Raw genomic sequence first — 23,130 nt, 5'->3', positions numbered from 1 at the left:
AATGTATCCCAAGTAGTTAAAGTCTTGTCAGTAGGCAGTGTGGATGTATCTCTTCATTTTCATTAGGCCTCAAAGCCAATCCTGGGGATCCCAAAGGTAAGGAAGGACTGAGAAACTAAGTTTGCGTGGACTACTTGGTCTCTGAGAGTCTTTCATTGTCAATCAGTATATTTAAGCACCTGTTATGTACTGAATTACCACTGAGGGCTCAGTGGTTTTATGACAAGTAGCCATGGAAGGGCTAATACATATTCCAAGGAGATTCAATCCCTGTGTCCTTGTTACTCTTGTCTGTCAGGGCGTAATAGCTTTTATTTTGACTGTTTGATCTACCAATTTAGTTATCTCATACTTTAAAAGGTTTAACAATTATAACTCTAGTGTAAGCACATTTACCCATGTCACTAAGTAAATGTACTTATTTCATCACAAAAAGAATAATCATCTACTGCTTTTTCAAAGTTCTCTAGTAAAAAAGAAAGTAGAAGCATTTTCTTTTCCTAGTTTATAAGATCTTTCATCCCCTATACAGGAATGTCGGTTTTGGTAGCACAATTCGTAAGACTTCCTAAATGATGTCTTACAAATATGGGAAATGGTAGAGAGTTTTCAGGTTTCTAGGTTGCTTTTTTGTTATTTTAAAACTAGAGAATCAGAACACAACTGTAGTAAAAATGTCGGCGTTTCAGATTATTAACATTACTAGAAAGTTGCATGTTCCAGTTTATGAACAAGAGCTGCAACTGTCTTTTGTATACACAGATGATGTTCTAATTCAGTTCCTTCTTATGGATTGCTAAGTTTTGCTAGTTTCCTATCTAAGAAATGGGATGAATTTAATTGGCTATTCCACTTATATGATATCTTAAAATAAGTTGTTTTAGGGAAATCAATTTTAATCCTATATATTCCCTGGAAAATGTCAGATAATACAAGCAGAGTGGCTTTCTTTCTTCTGCTTTTAGTATCAGAAATTTTGTTTTTGTCCTTTACTTTTTTTTTTCCTTCAGTTAATGCCCTGAGTTAACTTAAAGAATGTAATTGCCAATTATCTAATCAGTCTCAAAAACAATATAGAAACTACAAGTCTAACTGTAGAGAATCTTTTACAACTACCACTTAATACTAGTCAGTAAATTCTAAGAATAGTTTAAAAGCATCCTGACTTAAGTCATCCCATTGGAAAATGCTTTAATTATCTCAGAATACTCAAAGTTTTAGAAAATGATTAGAATTTCTAAGGGGGATAAAAAAAGAGACAAACCCTATTGTTGGAAGAGTTTGTGTGTGCCCAAGCCTTCACAATAACTACTAGAATCATTTTTTTTTAAATCTAGAATTATAACAAAAATATATTTTAATGTTCTTGTTGCTTGTAAATTCTGCAATTGATTGCTTAGACATAAACATAGTAATAGGTTTGGCGTCAGCATTAAAGTTAACCTACCATTTGATGTGGTTTCGGTTCTTAGGTAATTCATCTTTAAGAAATAATTTCCAAATCTATAATGGATTTTACTATTGAATCTAATTACTTTTGAATAAATTAATTTTATTTCTAGGAATATTTTTGAGTTTTTCCCCTAATGTGATTAATGAAAAAATCTGCATATCTAAAAAGAAATGGACTTAGAATCATCTTTAATAATAGAAATGAAAAAACTTAAAATTATTCCCATTATTTACTATGGTTTCAACATTCATAATTAAGACTATCCAGGCATTCAATTCTGAGAAATCTGGCATTATCTAGGGTATTGCAGTTGTTTTGCCAGATAAAGCAAACACTTTATTTGACTTCTTAGGAAATTAATTGTGTATGCTACTGCTAATCATCTAGTCCTTCTTTCTCGTTAAAAAGAAAGACAAAACTTAGTCCATCCTTCTAGTTAAAAAAAAAAAAAACCTAGTTAAAATGATGACTGAAACATATATAAAGCCTAAAAAAGTTGTTTTAATGTTTTTCAGTCAACTGTGAAACATATGATCTAATTTATCCAGCAAAAACTACGTGTATTCCATTATGGACCAACATAAGTAATATAATCCCTGATAATTTTTTATTGTATGCCAGACATTGTGAATGGTACCAGGTTGGGTGATGGCTATTTCTGTTTTCCTATAAATATTCTTGAGCTTTGTTCTGGAACACAGTTAAGTTACTTGGAAATAGTGTGATCCTTTTGGGTCTTGCTTTTAAGATTATTTAGATGAGACCAGAGCAGTGCTCAGTCTATGGCTAATTATTTTATAATACTAACAAAAGACCTTGTTGAATACTCTACCAATCCTAGGAATCATGACCTGTTCCAGTTTGGCTGGTGGGAAGAAGTACTGATCCCCGCCTGGTGTGGGTTCTGAATATTGTTCTCTGAAGCGCTTTTGGGTAGTTCTTTCCCTTACTCTGAATAGTGCCTGCACACATTTTGCTGATCAGTACTCTGCTGAATACATTAGGTGAGCCCTCAGTAGATCTCTGGAGCTGTCTTCCTATGATGCATCTCCTCTCTGACATTTTGCCCTGGAACTCTAGCCACCTTGGCTCCCTAGACTCTTGGCTAAAGTCTTCAACTTGATGGTTTTCTTTTTTGCCCTGCAGATTTCAGACTCTCATCAGTCAGTAAATTGAAGCTTCTCATTTGCTTCCCATCTCTCAGGGATCACTGTTCTTATTGCTGATGTCCCTCGGGAACCACTGTCTCATATACTTTATCCAGTTTTTTAGTTACTTGAGGAAGGAGAATAAATTTAGTCCCTGTTATTCCATTCTGGCCGGAGGCAGACTACTGTCAAATCAAATCTTAAAATAATTTTAATTTTCCAAAATATAAGTTAAGATCCTCTGATGATATTATCTCCAAATGATATTATTTCTCAGGGAATAATCTAGGTAGAACCAAATGATTTCTTAATCCCATCTAGCTATAAAACCTGTTGCCGGGCGCGGTGGCTCACGCCTGTAATCCCAGCACTTTGGGAGGCCGAGGCGGGTGGATCACGAGATCAAGAGATCGAGACCATCCTGGTCAACATGGTGAAACCTCGTCTCTAGTAAACATACAAAAAATTAGCTGGGCATGGTGGTGCATGCCTGTAATCCCAGCTACTCAGGAGGCTGAGGCAGGAGAATTGCCTGAACCCAGGAGGCGGAGGTTGCGGTGAGCCGAGATCGCGCCATTGCGCTCCAGCCTGGGTAATAAGAGCGAAACTCCGTCTCAAAAAAAAAAAAAAAAAAACCTGTTGTGACAATATCTGTTTTTTTACATTTAAAACAGTGTCTTAATGAAGATTTTAATTCAGACAATGCACAAATACTGTGTAATAAAATAATGACCATTTTTCCCACCTGTTTTCTCCATTCCAATAAATGGTGAAGATATAATAAAACTGGTAATGGGACATAGTAAATTGTCTCTGTACTCTTTTTTTTTTAAAAAAAAAATTGAAATATACGTTAAAAAGCATAAAAATTATAGCCTTTGAATCATTAACCCCACTTGTGGAATTACAGCCAATATAAATAATCTAAGGTACGTAAAAAGCTGTATCTCTAAAAATGTTAATCATGATGCCAATTATAATGGAGAAAAGTAGAAATAATCTTAATGTCGAAGTAGGTGCCCTAGAAGGCATGAATGCCCAGAACAGATAAAGAGCTCCTACAACTCAACAACAAAAACCAAACCAATTCAAAAATGGGCAAAGGACTTGAATAAACATTTCTCCAAGGAAGATATAGATGGCAAATAAACACCTAAAAGATGCTCAACATCACTAGACATTAGGGGAAAGCAAATCGACAACACAAAAAACTGCTTCACATTCATTATGACTGATATTTAAAAAACAGAAAATCAGTTCGGGCAAGGAGGTGGAGAAATTGGATGTCTCATACATTTCAGATGGGAATGGAAAATGGTGCAGCTTCTGTGGAAAACAGGTAGTTCTTCAAAGTGTTAAATATATAGTGACCATATCACCCAACAATTCCATTTCTAGTTACATACTCAAAAGAATTTAAATCAAGGACTCAGATACTCACATACCAGTTGATAGCAGCATTATTCACAGTAACCAAAGGAAAGAACCCAAATGTCTATCCACAGGTGACAAGATAAACAAAATGAATATGATTCATATTCATAAAGACAGAAAGTAGAATGGTGGTTGTCAGGGGATGGGACAAGGGTTGAGTGAAGTTATGGTTTAATGGGCACAGAAGTCTTGTTTGTGATGGTGAAAAAGTTCTGGAGATGAATGGTGGTGACAGCTGCACAACATTGTGAGTGTACTCAGTGCCACTGAACTGTACACTTAAAAATGTGAAAATGGTAAAATTTTAGTGTGTATTTTACCACAAAAAAAATCTTTAAAATAGGTGCCTCGTTAAATAATTCACATTTCAAAACAGAGTAGCCTAAGAAATGCTAACCAGCTGATACCCCTGCTCTTCTTCCTCTCCAGGAGTGACACACGCGGCCATCTGGGCAGCATGCATTTCTTACCTCAGTGCAGCCGTTCCCCCTGAGCTGAGGACATCTGCTCAGGGCATCCTGCAGGGCCTTCACCTGGGTTTGGGGAGAGGATGTGGTGCCATGATCGGAGGCGTGTTAGTCAATTATTTTGGTAAGAACAGCTTTATTCCTTTTTTTCTTTTCTATAATGAAAACATGATTTTTCCAGCCATACCTCAATAAACAATCCAATTATTACTGAAGATTGCCAGAAGCTAAATTCCAGAATTCATAATCTCTTTCTAGATTTCATGGTAGTCATAACTGTAAAGCAGTGTGTTTATGTTGCTAAGCTGATTCAAGCCAGCCTGTAACTGTGCACACTCCTCTGACAATCAGCTTAATGAGATGCTACAGAGATGCCTCAAAGGAGTCAAACAAATGAATAAGCATGAGTGCTTTTGTTCTAAAGTAAGGTACCTTAAACCTGCTGATAATAATCCTAAAGGAAATAAAATTAATCATTGTTATTCCATTAGGAGATTTTGAACCAGAAGAATCTAACCATATGCTGGCTTTGGTAATGCCACTACATTTATGATAACAAAATCTGTCTTGTCAGATCTTCCTTATTGGAAACATAGGAGCTGGAGTAGAAATGAGATTATTCTGCTCCAAATTAAAATCTGTCTCTGAGGCTTCTGTAACAAGTGAGTGAGATTATTCACTCACCCCTTGTCCTATCCCCTGACTATCACCTGCAGGAATCTTAACTGCTCAGTCATCTATTAATATATAAGGTGGGTCCAGAAAATGTGTGCATTTATAGCACTATTTGAGCACTGCTGTTCCAACTACAGATTAATAGCTCCATTAGTTAATACTTGGGTAAATGGTATTTTCATATTAAAAGGAGAGCACCATTGAATTATGTCGTGGTGACAGGCACTTAGAGATAATCCTATATAAATACAGTTTTATAATTGATCGATGACAGATCCAATACCAGCCCTAGGTCTCTTGACACATACTCAGCCCTGTGTTTTTCCATTATGTGGAGCTAATAGCCAGCCACTTTTCTCTGATTTGTCCCAAGCTGTGCTTCCTTTGAGCTCATCTTTAGAAAATTGACAGTTTTAGATAAGCGCTATCTGCATTTCTTGGAATTACTCTATAGAGAGTGCTGTTTGTTTTTACAGGGGCTGCTGCAACCTTCCGAGGAATTGGCATGGCCTGCTTGGTGATCCTACTGCTCTTTGCCCTGATCCAGTGGCTGGCAGTGCCAGATGAGGAAGAAGGTAATTATTTCCATTCTTTCTTAATAGTCCTAATAGTTCAATCTATGGGAAATCAATACATGCCCCTTGAGAAGCCCAGAAGTGGTACAGAGTGTACAACAGGACTACTTGGTTCAATTTTCTGAGTGGCGTATCAATGAATTCATGTGGAACATTGTTATAGAAATCCACCTACTATGTAGAAAAAATTTGACTGTTTTAAGTAGCTTGGGATTTTCTTGTTTTGGTTTTCTTTTATAATACCAGATGCTGGGGAAGTGTTAGTTTTCAGTTTCTCTGGTACTCTAAAGGTATTTCAAATTTAAGTCAAATACATATAAGGCTATACAGTCATTTTACTACTAGGGATAGGGAGTGAATGGTATTCTTCTCTATGCCATACCTTCATTTGTTAAAAAAAAAAAAAAAGTTGAGACCTGAAATCTGAAGTTTCCTCTGAACCAGGGATAGTTTTTATTAATAAACCAGTCTTTATTAAGACTGTTATACAAAAGGAGGTTATATCAAATATTAATGTGTAGATGAGAACGACTACACATTAATATTTGATATAACCTCCTTTGACTCAACTTTTTATGAAAACGGCCAACCAGTAGGATAAAAATATTGTTGCTCAGCTTTTTGGTCCCAGAACAAGGCTCATCTTCTTTGGGTGTCCTATCCTTTGGGGAGCATTAGCCTCCCTGAAATGCTTCTGTGAGGAGAAAAATTCGCTTGTTACAGAAGCCTGAGAGAGAGATTTTGATCTCAGTGAGTTACTCAGAAAGACCAATACTGGTTTTTCTTACTTTTGTTCTCTTATAATTCTAAATGGTTTATCTCTTTTATACAGCCTCAGTCCATGCCTCCTGCAAAAGGCCAATAAAATAGCTATCACAGGTCTCCCAAAGTTATAAGATGTAGTCAAAGTTGTACTTCGAGAAAAATTTGTGGACTTGAATATCTTCACTATTAATAACAAAAAATTTAAAATCATTTATTACTTCAGTATAAGAAACATAAAACATAAAAATAAGCAATCAGATTTTAACTCATCTTTGATTAGTGAGAATATGTTACTGGGTTGGTTTTTAAAATACTTGTGTTCTGGAGAGAGTGCTATCAGGAAAATGGTGGGCAGGAGGCAGGACTAGGTGCAACTCCCACTCAGATGGACAAAGCAGTATGTGGAGACTTGCATCATGAACTTTTGCTTCAGAACTACTGCAGGAATATACCAGGAAAGCTGAGAGAATCCACAGACCCTCTGAAGGAAGCAGATTGCTCCTGCAGGACCCGGGAGACAGCCCAAATACTGGGCTGGTATCCATGGCTGAGAGACCAGAAGACAGTTCACATCACAGGACTATATGCAGACAACCCCCAGTATCAGCCCAGAGCCTGGTAGCCCTGCTGGGTGGCTAAAGCCAGAAGAGAAGTAACAATCACCATAGCTCAGCTCTCAGGAATTCACATCCCTCAAAAAAGGGGGAGAGTACCACATTAAGGGAACACTCTGTGGGACAAAAGAATCTGAACAGCAGCCTTGAGCTCCAGATCTTATCTCTAACATAGGCTACCCAAATGAGAAGGAACCAGAATAACAATTCTGGTAATATGACAAAACAAGATTCTTTAACTTGCCTCACCAAAATCACACTAGCTCACCAGCAATGTATCTAAACCAAGAAGAAATCCCTGATTTACCTGAAAAAGAATTCAGAAGGTCCATTATTAAGCTAATCATGGAGGCACCAGAGAAAGGTGAAGTCCAATTTAAGGAAATTGAAAAAATGATAAAAGAAATGGGGGGAGAAATCCTCAGTGAGATACATAGCATACATAAAAAATAATTACAACTTCAGGAAATAAAGGACACACTTAAGAGAAATGCAAAATATCTGGAAAGCCTCAGCAACAGAATTGAAGAAGCAGAAGAAAGAACTTCAGAGCTCGAAGACAAGGTTTTTGAATTAACTCAATCCAACAAAGACAAAAAAGAATTTTTTACAAAATGAACAAAGCCTCCAAGAAGTTTAGGATTATGTTAAATGACCAAACCTAAGAATAATTGGAGTTCCTGAGGAAGAAGAGAAATCTAAAAGTTTGGAAAACATATATGGGGGAATAATCAAGGAAACATCTCTGCCTTGCTAGAGACCTAGACATCCAAATACAAGAATCACAAAGAACACCTGGAAAATTCATTGCAAAGAGATCATTGCCTAGGTACATTGTCATCAGGTTATCAAAAGTCAAGAGGAAGGAAAGAATCTTAAGAGCTGTGAGGCAAAAGCATCAGATAACCTATAAAAGAAAACCTATCAGATTGACAGCAGGTTTCTCAGCAGAAACCCTACAAGCTAAAAAGGATTGGGGCCCTATGTTCAGCCTCTTTAAACAAAACAATTATCAGCCAAGAATTTTGTATCCAGTGAAACTAAGCCTCATAAACAAAGGAAAGATACAGTCTTTTTCAGACAAACAAATGCTGAGAGACTTCGCCACTACTATAAGCCAGCACTTCAAGAATTACCAGGCCAGAACTACAAGAATATGCCACCACCCAGTGAGCAGTATAAGAGCTAAAAGGAGCTCTAAATCTTGAAACAAATCCTGGAAACGCATCAAAACACAACCTCTTTAAAGCATAAATCTCACAGGACCTATAAAACAAAATACAATTTAAAAAAAACACAAGGTATACAGGCAACAAATAACACGATGAATGGAATACTACCTCATATTTCAATACTAATGTTGAATGTAAATGGCCTAAATTCTCCACTTAAAATATGCAGAATTGCAGAATGGATAAGAATTACCAACAAAATATCTGCTGCCTACAAGAGACTCACCTAACACATAAGGACTCACATAAATTTAAGGTAAACAGGTGGAAAAAGACATTCCATGCAAATGGACACCAAATGCAAGCAGGAGTAGCTACTCTTCTATCAGACAAAACAGACATTAAAGCAACAGCAGTTAAAAGAGACAAATGGCAATATTATATAATGATAAAAGGCCTTGTCCAACAGGAAAATATCACAATCCTAATTATACATGCACCTAACACTGGAGCTCCCAAATTCATAAAACAATTACTACTAGACGTAACTAATGAGATATACAGCAACACAATAATAGTGGAAGACTTCAATACTCCACTGACAGCACTAGACAGGTCATTAAGACAAAGTCAACAAAGAAACAATGGATTTAAACTATACCTGGAACAAATGAACTTAACAGATATTTACAGAACATTCTACCCAATACCTGCAGAGTATACATTCTATTCATTGGTGCATGGAACTTTCTCCAAGATAGACTAAATAATAGGCCACAAAACATGTCTCAATAAATTTAAGAAAATGGAAATTATATCAAGTACTATCTCAGACCACAGTGGAATAAAATTGGAAATCGCCTCCAGGGAACCTTCAAAGTCATGCAGACACAGAAATTAAATAACCTCCTGCATGATCATTAGTTCAACAATGAAATCAAGACGGAAATTAAAAATGCTTTGAACTGAACAATAATAGTGACACAACCTGTCAAAACCTCTGGGATACAGCAAAGGTGGTACTAAGAGGAAAGGTCATAGTCTCAAATGCCTATGTCAAAAAGTATTAAAGAACACAAATAGACAATCTAAGGTCACACCTCAAGGAACTAGAGAAATAAGAATAAACCAAACCCAAACCCAGCAGAAGAAAGGAGATAGTCAAGATGAGAAAAGAACTAAATAAAATTGAAAGAAAAAAATACAAAAATATAAATGAAACAAAAAGCTGGTTCTTTGAAAAAGACATAAAATTGATATAGCATTAAGAAGATTAACTAAGAAAAGAGAAAATCCAAATAAGCTCAATTAGAAACGAAACAGGAAATATTACAACCAACACCACAGAAATACAAAAGATCATTCAAGGCTACAATTAACACTTTTACATGCATAAACTGGAAAACCCAGAGGAGACAGATAAATTCCTGGAAAGATACAACCCTCCTAAATCAGGAAGAATTAGAAACCCTGAACAGACAAATAAGTAGTGAGACTGAAACAGTAATTAAAAAAAAAATCGCCAATGAAAAAAAAAGTCCAGGACCAGATGGATTCACAGCTGGATTCTATCAGGCATTCAAAAAAGAATTGGTACCAATCCTATTGACAGTATTCCTATTGACAAGATAGAGAGAGAGGAAATCCTCCCTAAAACATTCCATGAAGCCAATATCACCCTAGTACCAAAACCAGGAAAGGACATAACAAAAAAAGAAAACCAATATCCCTGATGAACATCAATACAAAAATCCTTAACAAAATACTAGCTAACCAAATCCAACAGCATGTCAAAAAGATAATTCACCATGATCAAGTGGGTTTCATACCAGGGACGCAGGAATGGTTTAACATATGCAAGTCAATAAATGTCTTTCACCACATAAACAGAAATCACATGATCATCTCAGTAGATGCAGAAAAAGCATTTGATGAAATCCAACATCGCTTTGTGATTAAAACCCTAAGCAAAATTGGCATACAACAGACATACCACAATGACATAAAAGCCATTTGTGATAAACTCATGGCCAACATAATACTGAACAGGGAGAAGTTGAAAGCATTCCCCCTGAGAATTGGAACAAGACAAGGATGCCCACTCTGACCACTTCTATTCAACATAGTACTGGAAGTCCTAGCCAGAGCAATTAGACAAGGGAAGGAAATAAAGGGCATCCAAATCAGTAAAGCAGAAGTCAAATTGTCGCTGTTGCTGATGGTAAGATTGTATACTTAGAAAGCCCTAAAGACTCCTTCTAAAAGCTCTTAGAACTGATAAATGAATTCAGCAAAGTTTCAGGATACAAAATTAATGTACACAAATCAGTAGCTCTGCTATACACCAACAATGACCAAACTGAGAATCAAATCAAGAACCCAAACCCTTTTACAATAGCTGTAAAAAATAAAGTATGTAGGAATATACCTAACCAAGGAGGTGAAAGACCTCTATAAGGAAAACAACAAAACACTGCTGAAAGAAATCATAGATGACATAAACAAATGGAAATACATCCCATGCTCATGGATAGGTAGAATCAATATTGTGAAAATGACTATACTGCCAAAAGCAATCTACAAACTCAGTGCAATTTCCCATCCAAATACCACCATCATTCTTCACAGAACTAGGAAAAACAATCCTAAAATTCATGTGGAGCCAAAAAAAAGAGCCCACATAACCAAAGCAAGACTAAGCAAAAAGAAATACCTGGAGGCATCACACTACCTGATTTCAAACTATATTATAAGGCCATAGTCACCAAAACAGCATGGCACTGGTATAAAAATAGGCACATAGACCAATGGAACAGAATAAAGAACCTAGAAATAAAGCTAAATACTTATAGCCAATTGATCTTTCACAAAGCAAACAAAAATGTGAAGTGGGGAAAGGACACACTATTCCACAAATGGTGCTAGAATAATTGGCAAGCCACATGTAGGAGAATGAAACTGCAACCTCATCTCTTACCTTATAAAAAAATCAACTCAAGATGAATCAAGGACTTAAATCTAAGTCCTGAAACTAAAAATTCTAGAAGATAATATCAGAAAAATCCTTCTGGACATTGGCTTCAGCAAAGATTTCATGACCAAGAACCTAAAAGGAAATGCAACAAAAACAAAAATAAATCAATGGGACTTAATTAAACTAAAGAGCATTTGCACAGCAAAAGGAACAGTCAGTAGAGTAAACAGACAACCCACAGAGCTGGAGAAAATATTCAGTCTATACATCCAACAAAGGACTAATATCCAGAATCTACAAGGAATTCAAACAAATTAGCAAGAAAAAAAAAGTGGACTAAGGACAGGAAGAGATAGTTCTCAAACAAATATACACAAATGGCCAAAAAAAGAAAAAATGCTCAGCATCACTAGTGATCAGGCAAATGCAAATCAAAACCACAATGTGATATCACCTTACTCCCACAAGAATGGCCATTATCAAATAGTCGAAAAATAATAGATGTTGGCATGGATGTGGTGAAAAGGAAACACTTTTACACTGCTGGTGGGAATGTAAACTAGTACAACCACTATGGAAAGCAGTGTGGAGATTCCTTAAGAACTAAAAGTAGAACTACCATTTGATTCAGCAGTCCCACTACTGGATTATCTACCCAGAGGAAAGAAGTCATTATACGAAAAAGATACTTGCACACACATTTTATAGCAGCACAATTCACAATTGTAGACATGAGGAACCAGCCCAAATGCCCATCAATCAATGAGTGGATAAAGAAAATATGGTTGAGTAGTGGTATGCTACTTAACCATAAAAAGGAATGAAGTGATGGCATTCACAGCAACCTGGATGGGATTGGAGACCATATTCTAAGCGAAGCAACTCAGGAATGGAAAACCAAACATCGTATATTCTCACTCATAAGTGGGAGCTAAGCTATGAGGATGCAAAGGAAGGCATTAGAATAATACAGTGGACTTTGGGGACTCAGAGGAAAGAGTAGGAAGCGGGTGAGGGATAAAAGACTGCAAATTGGGTTCCGTGTATACTGCTCAGGTGATGGGTGCACCAAAAATCTCACAAATCACCACTAAATAACTTACCCATGTAACCAAATATCACCTATTCCCCAAAAACCTATGCAAATAATTTTTTTATTTATTTTTTGAGACAAGAGTCTTACTCTGTTGCCAGGTCGGAGTGCAGTGGTGTGATCTTGGCTCACTACAACTTCTGCCTCCCGGGTTCAACCAATTATCCTGCCTTAGCCTCCCGAGTAACTGGGACTACAGGCATGCACCACCACATCCAGCTAATTTTTTGTATTTTTAGTAGAGACGGGGTTTCACCATGTTGGCCAGGATGCTCTGCGTCTCTTGACCTCGTGATCCACCCGCCTCAGGCTCCCAAAGTGCTGGGATTATAGGCATGAGCCACCGTGCCCAGCCACAAAATAAAAATTAAAAGGAAAAAAAAAACCTATCATGTGGCTTTTCCTGTTTTGATGCCTGTCTTCTAAATCATAATCCTTAAATGGGCCTAAGACCATACTCATTATAACCTCTGCCCCACTGATGTTCCAAGTTAGATTAAAAATAGATTTCTTAAATAAATATGTTAATGTCTATTAAGCCTGATAAGGAGACCCAAAGATAAACATCATGTTCATTGATTCGGTGCTTGTACCAAGTTATGAAGTCATACTTAACCAGCAATTTATTAGTATTACCAAGCACTCTGGAATGGGCTTATGGGATTCTTGGTTTATTTATTTATTTTTACTTTTGTTTAAATATGTAGAAAATGCTGAAAAATAGTTTACACATTATTTTCTCTCCAGACAAGACAATGTTGGCAGAAAGGATTCCTGTTCCCTCTAGTCCCGTCCCTATAGCAACCATTGACTTGGTACAGCAACAGACAGAAGATGTCATGCCACGCATTGAGCCCAGACTTCCACCCAAGAAAACGAAGCACCAGGAAGAACAGGAAGATGTGAACAAACCAGCCTGGGGAGTCAGCTCTTCTCCCTGGGTGACCTTTGTCTATGCACTCTACCAAATTAAAGAGATGATGCAACTCACAAGAGACAACCGTGCTTCTGAGATACAGCCTTTACAGGTATAGTTCCTCTGCTGGGCTAGCAATATTACCTGTCACTCAAGATGCCTTAACTGGGCTTAGTTGTTTTAATTACTCACTTTTCATTCAACAAGAATTATTGAAAGTCTGGTGGGGGAATAGACATGCAAACAGTTTCAGTACTCTGAGAGCACTGAGTTAAAGAGGGTGTATACAAGGTCCCATAGAGAGAATATTCTGCCTTAACAGAGTTCAGGAAAACTTCAAAGGATATGATTCTTTCACTTCTTGAAAATAATAAATAAATCCATTCTTTCCTTGTATATTTCTTTTAAATTTCAGTGTTGATAGTTGCCAGTTGAAAGGAAAATATATGTTTCATACCTTTGGGAACCATATTTATTAATCTCTATAATTCCAAAATTCTAGTGGAGGCATTATATATTATAGGACAACAATGAATATTTGTTAAATTAATATGAGCCACTGTATGGGTATAATAGGACACTTAACTCAGTGGAATTATCATTGTGCAGGTGACGTCATCTGAAAAATAAGTCTAAAAGTGTGATTTTCATGTCCCCAGAGGAGTGGTCTCTACTGAGTAAAGTAAGATCTTTCCTGAGTAAATCATGTTGATAAAAGTGTGGATAATTTACAGGTGTATCCTCATTTTGGAAAATGAGTGTAACTTCCCTAGATTGTTTAGCCAAAGAAAGAGACCCAGTTCGCCTATTTTATAACAATCGCTCCCTTTTACTTGATAAGTCATGTCAGCTCTGTCTAGAGTAGCTTCAGAGGACACATTAAAAAAATAAAGGAGAAAGATTTAAAAATAAGGGTAATTTGAGTTATTCCCCTTTCAGAAAATCTTATAAGCTAACATAAAATCTTTGTGAAATTTTAACCAAATCTGGTTCTTTATTGATAACCATATGCATGCAAGTCCATGCATGATCCTATTTATTTATCAAGATAATAAACTCAATGCTCAGGCAAGAACTAGACATTGGGGTGGGAGGAGCATATACAGGATTTTAATACCTTAAAGCAGGAAGACAAAGAAGGAGAAGGGTAATTTTATTATCTGCTGCTTGAGTAGCAATATTTTCATTACTTTGTGTACTCATCCTCATTTTCACAGAAGCCTATTAGGCTTAAGCCAAATTAAATATTTTTCTGGTATGTTAGGATTAATAAAACTGGCAAGTATGCTGTAGTTATTCTTAGAAGTCATTATACTAAGTTTCTTTTTTTACCTTGTTGAATCACAGAAATGAAAATTTTTGGGGGGGTGCTCAGCTAAAAAGTGATGGGTACTAATTTCGGGGAGAATCCATTTAAATTTTTTTTCTTATTTGTACAACCAATATGGCATTTATAGAAATTGCCGCTGGTGATGTTATACTCATGGTTACTTACAGTTGGTTACACAAGTGTTTGTTTACATTCACTTTTTTATGTGGCTGTCTTATCTAACCTTTGGTGCACATTTTGAAATATCAGATATACATTGGGACTCTTAATTACAGGACATTCTTTCCCAGCTCTGCCTCCAAGGATGAGAACCCCTTACTTACTTCCTGTTAGACAAAGTGTCTTCTGGCTCTTGGATTCTGTGGTCTTAGCAGGCGGCCTGAGTTTCAGTTATTCCATAGTGCTTGCCCAGCGACTTGCCACATGGCCTGTGGCGGGGAGGGTTGGGGAGGGGGGTTTCAGTAAATATTTGCTGATGTAAATTGTTTGCCTAGTAGTAACAGGCATTTTGATAGTAATGTTCCTTTTCCACAAGACACGTCTGCTTATAGTGTTTGTGTTTTTCATGCGGCTCTGGCAGTTGCACATAGGAAAGGAGATGAAAGGTAAGACATTCTATCCTTATTCCTCTATTACTTGGTCCCTGATATGGGCACTTCCGGATGATCTCCCCATGTTTCCTATCTTATTTGAAAGCGTATATTAAAAGTTGGATTTATTTGCTATCACTGATCATGATGCATCTCCTGCTTTTTACCTCCAGGGGACCAATGAGAATAGTGAAAATTCTCCTGCTGGTAGAGTCCAGCCTGTCCCATGCGAGACTCACTCTGACCCATCTAGAAACCAGCCATCCCCTGACGCAGCAGCATCTCAGACACAGACCAGCCCTGCTCACCCCAGTGTGGACCCACGCACAGAGGAGAGTGAAGAGCAGCAGGCTCATCCGGCCGTGGGAGAACACTGAGGGTGTCCTGCTCATCTCACACCCTGCATGGAATCAGGCTCCTCAGCCAGGACAGGGTGAGGCCCCCTAGCCAGGATACACCTCCCCTGGAGGAGCACAGCACTGCATATGCTTCTAAATATCTAAACTCATTAACATGGAAACACACACACAGGAGCTACAGTACATATTGGCAGGAAAAGGTAAACTTCCATAATCCGCATTAGAATTACAACAGGGAAATGGAGTTCAGTGAGGGCTTTCAGTTCTTTGGTTGGTTAAGGATGATAGAATTTCTCTGCCAGTGCAGTAAGAGTTGAAACCAGCAGTTACACTAAGTGGAGGGAATGAAAGTGTTTTGAGGTGAATGTTGATATAATTTCCCTCTTCTGATTATTAATTCTAATTATTTGGTTCTTAATACAAACTGGGAAGAAATAGAACTCATCTATACTTTTGTTTTTCTTGAAAAGAACCATTGTAAAAATTACAAGATATATTTTAAAAGTAACCAGATAAAAGTTAGTAGCACATGTGCTTTTGTTAAAAATAAAGTTAAAAGTTAAAAAATGAAGTTAAAAGTTTCAACAGAAACTTTACATATCTTTAGCAAATATATTTTTGTATGTGTATGGTATATAATGGAAATAATTCTTAGAGCAACAGAAGTTATTATTGACTACTGCAAGCAAAGCTGAGCTTAAAAATGCCTTTTGTTTTGAATGGGCTTTGAGAAAAAAAAAAAACGGAAACAAAGGATTATTTCAAATCAACCAACCAACTCAGTATCCTGTGGCTTGATAGACAAGAGTTTACTAAATATATTGATACTGTAAATAGCCTCTCTTGCTATTTACTATCTTATAGTGATTCAGGCTGTAATTAGCTGAGGGAATGAAACACACACAAAAATCACTGAATTCCTAAGAGTTCCTTTAACTAAGCAGTACTATTTACAAATAACAGTATAAGATTTAAGTGCCTGGGGGAGGGATACAATTTTTAGAAATTACATATTGGGTCAGTTGTTTTGTTTTTGGTGAGAAAAGGCAGTAAATAGGAAACCATGAACGGGAAAGATGGCAATAAGGAGCAACTATACTTTCCAATGACTAAAGAAAGAAATCTCAGTATACTCCTTCTCATGAAGACACAGTCAGACACTGGACAATGTAGTGTATGCAACTGCAAATGTTACAAATGCAGCCAGAACAATGGCTGGGTGGGTCACACATAAAGCTTGCTGCTTAAAGTCAAAGCAGAGGAAATAGGAAACCTGGGGGTAGTGTGGAAAAGGGACACAGTTTTAGCTGAATAAAGGTGAATTATATAATTTATGTAATAGCTGTGGATGAGCACAGGAGAGAGGAAAGAAAAAAACAAGAATTAGAAATGAGCAACTCACCTTACCCTCTGACCCTGATTAGACAGGATCAACTGTAAAGTGAGGGCTTCTCCATGACACCATAGTTCTGCCCAATACTGCATTTGGGACAAGAAATTCTACACTTGGATGTCTAGCTTCACCACAAAACACAGCTTAAAAATAAAATAACTGAAAGAAGTAGAATTCAGCAAATAGTTATTTTTTGCACTTGAACTGAAATGTACTGTACTGTAAATTATGACTCATTTTAAGTGACCTTTAAAATCAGATGTATTTATTACACTTGTGTAATTATAGAAATAAAGAAATGGGTGACAGGCTGAACCTCACCTATGAATGTACAGTATGTGGATTTGTGAAACTGACTGTAGGAAGTCAAAAACTTAACTATATCTTGTGTTTACAGTTCTGATTTATTCCTTTGAAAAGCCTGCTCTTTTGGAAATGCACAGTTGACATGTTGAAATAAAAATAAATACCATTTTTAAATGTTTCTTAAATGACAAAGATGTAATAACCAAACAAAAGTCCTTTACTCTGTAATGAATGAGACCAAATTCAACATGCCTTTGTTATGGAACATTTACTGTGACAGCAGAATCGATAATGCAGTCATTTCCAGCCTTGTGAGCTGACACCTTCATGGGTTTGTGTACTTTGTGACCGACTTTTCCTTCCTGTCCCCAAAGTGCCATATGCTACTTTAAAATATTAAAGTGAATTCAAATTAAATTTTTATTTGAGATTTTGTTCTTGAGGTCCCTCAACACACGCAGGGGTGTCACAGAGCCCAGGCTGGTAATCACTGCCTTAATGACTTACTTCCTACTCTTTCTCCTATGGTTGTAGAAACAGTAAATTACCCAAGTGCTGAGCTTGTGTGGATTCAAAGAAGTTAATTGCTAATTATTAAACTACTCCTCAAGTCTTAAGAATAGATTATAATACATTGTCCAGCAGGCACTAAACCTTATGAAAAGTGTTAAGGAATTCACAGGAAGAGCAATGCTGCTTTAATGGTTTATTAATCCTGCCACGGGTCACATGAAGTGGATAGTTGGCTAATAGCTTCGCTCTGATTGGCAATTCCTTCCAGTACTGCTGAGGTGGGGACTGCTGGTAGTACTGACACCATTACTTAGGCAGTATTCCTCTCAGCCAATTTGGAGGTAAGCAGTGAATCTAGGAAAAGGTAACCACAGCTGTGGATATTGGGTGCCTATAGTGTGCTAATGAGATGATCATTTTGCCCTTAACAAAAACTGGAGGTGTACATATCACTATCCCCATTTTAAATAAGAGGATTCTGAAGCTAAGTTTAAGTTATGAGCTCAAGATCACAAAGCCAGGATTCAAACTCAGATTTTCATAGTGTCAAAGCCCTGGTCCACTTAGTATCTTCCCCCACCCCAGGAGGCCAGGAGGCCATTCCCTGCATCTGTTGTGGTAGAGGAAGCCATAAAACAGCCTAGCCTAAACCATTACCATACATACCTGATATGTGTATGTATGTGGTTATATTTCCATTTAGGATTTCTAGATATTCCTAGATTCCTAGAAATCCTTCAAATTCTTGATGCTTTGTGAATTGTAGGAACTCCAGACCCTTTATACTCTGGAGGGGAGTTGGCTGGATTGATAACTCTGCACAGGAAACCCAGAGGTTGGTACAGACTCTGGCCAGAGCCATGGGAATCAGGAAGGGAAAGCGGACACACCCACAGCTCTGTATCCAAGGCAACAGCATCATAGAATAGCACTGTCCAGCAGGACTTACTGAGAAGATGGAAAGTTCTCTATTTGCCCTGTCTAGTACAGTAGCCATAAGCCACATGTGGCTATTAACTGAAATGTGGCTAATTTTCTGGGGAATTAGGTTTCTAATTTTAAACAGCCACACATGGCTCATGGCTACCATATTGGACAGCAAGGGTATAAAGGAAGAGATCACCTTGGGGAGATCTCTGGGCCTGTTTACTCAGCTTCAGTGTGAGGGGTTAGAGATGAAGATTATATTATTCTGTAAAAAGATGAGGGTATGCTTTGACAGTGACTATAGGTAAGAAAGAGGTGATGAAAGTGCATGGAGACAAGACAAAGGCTACTTTTGAAGCCCCAAACCACTCCTGGGCTTGTTTAGTAAAGCTTTGAGAATATCTGGCTTAAGAATTGCAAACCTCTTTTTTGTATTGTTTGGAATAGTTTCAGAAGAAATGGTACCAGCTCCTCTTTGTATGTCTGGTAGAATTCAGCTGTGAACCCATCTGGACCTGGGCTTTTTTTGGGTGGTAAGCTCTTAATTGCTGCCTCAACTTCAGACCTTGTTATGGGTCTGTTCAGGGTTTCGGCTTCTTCCTGGTTTAGGCTTGGCAGGAGGCAAGTGTCCAGGAATTTATCCATTTCTTCCAGGTTTATTAGTTTGTGTGCATAGAGTTGTTTGTAATAATCTCTGATGATGGTTTGAATTTCTGTGGACTCTGTGGTGATATCCCCTTTATCGTTTTTTATTGCATCAATTTGGTTATTCTCTCTTTTCTTTTTTATTAATCTGGCTAGTGGTCTGTCTATTTTGTTGATCTTTTCAAAAAACCAGCTCCTGGATTTATTGATTTTTTGAAGGGTTTTTTGTGTCTCTATCTCCTTCAGTTCTGCTCTGATCTTAGCTATTTCTTGTCTTCTGCTAGATTTTGAGTTTTTTTGATCTTGCTCCTCTAACATGGAATATTATGCAGCCATCAAAAACGATGAGTTTGGGTCCTTTGTGGGGACATGGATGAACCTGGAAACCATCATTCTCAGCAAACTGACAGAGGAGCAGAAGATCAAACACCGCATGTTCTCACTCATAGGCGGGTGTTGACCGATGAGAGCACATGGACACAGGGAGGGGAGCACTACACACTGGGGTCAGTTGGGGGGAAATAGGGGAGGGACGGTGGGGGGTGGGGAGCTGGGGAGGGATAGCAGGGGGAGAAATGCCAGATGTAGGTGATGGGGAGGAAGGCAGCAAATCACACTGCCACGTGTGTTCCTATGCAACAATTTTGCATGTTCTTCACATGTACCCCAAAACCTAAAATGCAATAAAATAAATAAATGGGGGAAAAAAAAGCCAAAAAAAAAAAGAATTCCAAACCATGGAGCATTGGGTGACAGACTGGTGCCTAGGTGGGGACAGAAAAGGGGTGAAAGGGGGAGTGGTTTGTCAGATCTCAGAAAGTAATTTATGTTATGCCAGGACAAACTGGCTTCTTATAAGGGAGTAACTGGAAACTTGCTGATATCTAACATAGTGGAAAAGTGAGCCAGTCTAGCTGAGTGCTAGTCCAGCTAGGTACCTAACTCTCAACCAGCTGCCATCTGCTTCGGGCAGCTAATACAGGACCACTTGCCTCCAACTATGGCTCCAGGAAAGTCACAGTTTTTAGATGACAACCCAAGGGACCTTACAGTGTTAGGAGTGTGGGCTCTGCAGTCACACTGTTTGCATTTGAGTCCCAGCTCTCCAGTGAGAAGTTACACTCACATAAAACATATCTGGGCCTCAGGACCCTCCTCTGTAAAACTGAAGTGATTACACTATGTACATTACAGTTTTGATGTTTAAAATGAGTTATGTGACACATAGTGTGTGCTCCATAAATACTACCACTGTTGTGTAGCAAAAAGCCCGGGGCAGGAGGAGTGCTGTCTCATTTCCCCAACCAGGGTGTAGCGCTATTACTTTATTGCCATTTAAATCTATTATCATATTTCATTATCTCAATCTACAGTGCCATACTATACATATTTACCTCTATCTAATAAGCTGTACAACAAGGCATTCATTTCCAACATGCGTTATAAATATTAAGTGGTTGCGGCTATGAGTTAGTTAAGAGATAAAATAAAGGAAAACATAAGTTGAAGAGGATGGAAAAAAATGGCAACAATCATATTTCATAAAGTGAAAAGTTTGCAGAGAGAGGTTATAAGTTCCATAATTTTCATTTTCCTTTTCTTCTTCAAGGTGTCAGCAAAAGTAAACAATAGTTTTATAATCATTTAACAAATTACATACCATACTCTCTCCAACAGTCAGTGGAAGATGCTATTCTTTTAAATTATAAACTTATATTTGAAAAACGTCAGGATTTTTTTTGTTTCCTGAACAGATCACTGGCATCTTAGAAAAATAACATGTAGACCAGTGCTACTCAAAGTGTGCTCAAGGACTGGTGCCGTCAAACTACTGCTGGTATGTGACAACACAGAAATTAAACATTTCAAAATATGTATGGCAAGCTGACATTGTCATGACATTATGATCATCATGCTTATATTCTATGTGTCTTTTAAAGACTATTTCATTTTTCTAATAATTTAGTGTATCTTTCAAAAGTATTACTTGTGATGAACTACAGGGAAACTGGTCCATCACCCCAGACAGCCTGAGAAGCACTGACAAGGGCCACAGACTACAGTGTCCATAGCTGCGGAACACAAATGACTGGTATGCGTGTAACATCAGCAGATGTAGTCACCTCTTGAATGCGTTATCCATGGGGCTGTTTCCTTAATTTTCTTAAAAAGATGGCAATAAAGGAAGTAGAACATGAGCCCTGGAAGCAGACACATAAGAGCCTAAATTCTGATTCCACCACTTTAGCTACATGTGTCCTTCAGCAACCTTCTCCTACCTCAGGGTCTGTCCTCATCTGTAAAATGAAAATACCAAAACATATCACAAAGTGGTCATGAGGTGCAAATTAAGAGGTATAGAAGGTGCCTCATATAGTGCCTGATGGATCTCTAATAAATGTTGGTCTTCTTCCCCTTTCTCTTTTTAATTAGTCTTTTTTGGAAAAAGGACCAAATCTAAAAAAAAAATCAGATTCCCAAAATTATTTAAATAATAAAGAGAAGCTACCCACTATCCAAGATTTTCTTACATAAATATAATACTCATTTTAAATCTCTGGTGACCTACTAAGGTATCACATTCAGGAATCATAACAGAAATATACAGTTACCTTTAAAAGATAATCCAACTCCTAGGCCAGAGAAGATTTTAACATATCTGAGTAAAAATATTCCCATCAGAGGGGGTGGGATATTGGTCATTAAAGAAGATTAGAAAAACAACAGTCACAGAGAGGAAACTGTGGGCAGGACCTGCATAAAAGAAGGGATGGTCTTTGTCAACAGGCTGGTATCTCATCCCATTAGCAAGGCTAGCCCCATTAGGGTGGGAGTGGGGGTGGCATCTGTATTAAACTCTTTGGCTTCATGACATTAACCATGTGAATTAAATAACAAGCTCCCTTTGTTTTGTTTCAGTTCACCAAGCAGCCACCTTATAATTTGATCCCTTGTAAATCTGTCGTCTGAGAGAGAATCTGCGAGTCATATAAATTCAAGTGTTTTTATCCTTATACTAGTTATATTTTTGGTTGTGAATCACTACCTGTACCAACTATATGAATTGGTTCACAGGAGACAGGTCTTACGGTGCAATAACAAAAAGCAGGGTTCTGAGTCAATAAGGGTAACAGTCACACCCAAATAGTTTACTCTTCAATGTCATGCCACCCAACAGGCTCTCTCTCAGAAGGCAGCTTGCCAGTGTTGTCATCTAAAAGTACCTCTCTGTCTTCCCGCAGGCTTCTTCAAACTTCCACATGCATTATATTACCTATGCCTAGGATCTTGCTTTCAGCTGGACAAGAAAAGCTAATTTATAAATTTGTACATCTCTAACTTTGGGGAACAACCACATACAGAATAATGTAAGAGACTATTTCTTTAGTTGACATCATTTCAGGATCTTAATTCTCCCACATATTTAGATATTTTGATGTAATCCATCATCTATTCCAAACCTCTTAAAATCTAAATATCTAAAATTTTCAGATTTTAAAAAAAAGTCATAAATGGAAATATTGTCTTTCCCGTCAGATGGACATTCCCCTGTAATTCAGCCCTAAGTATTACTGGCAAACCATACAACTAATTCACAAAGCATTTTTTGTGATATGTAAAATGTGTTTTAAAACCTTTTAAAAACAACACTTGAATGATATGATTGTTTAAGCGTGGCCACCTACACTGTATCTCACCCACACATCTGGTGTCAACCGTCCAACTTGCTAACAACAGTTAAGTTTTTCTAGGCACCAAACATAAGCAATAACATAACAAA

The 23,130-nt window shown here is 37.5% G+C and overlaps 1 protein-coding gene across 4 annotated transcripts in view; it reads left to right on the top strand.

The window, feature by feature from the left end:
* Positions 1 to 17,681, top strand: part of MFSD6 (major facilitator superfamily domain containing 6) — an 84,553-nt gene extending 66,872 nt beyond the window's left edge. For 3 of the 4 annotated variants that reach the window (XM_017500689.2, XM_017500690.2, XM_037728551.1), the window contains exons 4-7: positions 4,465 to 4,626; positions 5,654 to 5,752; positions 13,118 to 13,398; positions 15,380 to 17,681. In XM_017500689.2, the coding sequence (XP_017356178.1) occupies positions 4,465 to 4,626; positions 5,654 to 5,752; positions 13,118 to 13,398; positions 15,380 to 15,583 (746 nt within the window). In that variant the 3' untranslated portion in view covers positions 15,584 to 17,681. Of the gene's footprint in view, positions 1 to 4,464; positions 4,627 to 5,653; positions 5,753 to 13,117; positions 13,399 to 15,196; positions 15,222 to 15,379 lie in introns of all 4 variants that reach the window. The other variant, XM_037728552.1, reaches the window with a different exon arrangement.
* Positions 17,682 to 23,130: the final 5,449 nt, after the last annotated feature.

The sequence above is a fragment of the Cebus imitator genome, unplaced genomic scaffold (assembly GCF_001604975.1).
Source record: "Cebus imitator isolate Cc_AM_T3 unplaced genomic scaffold, Cebus_imitator-1.0 Scaffold268, whole genome shotgun sequence".
Taxonomy (NCBI): Eukaryota; Metazoa; Chordata; class Mammalia; order Primates; family Cebidae; genus Cebus; species Cebus imitator.
This window is presented reverse-complemented; position numbering and strand designations above follow the sequence as displayed.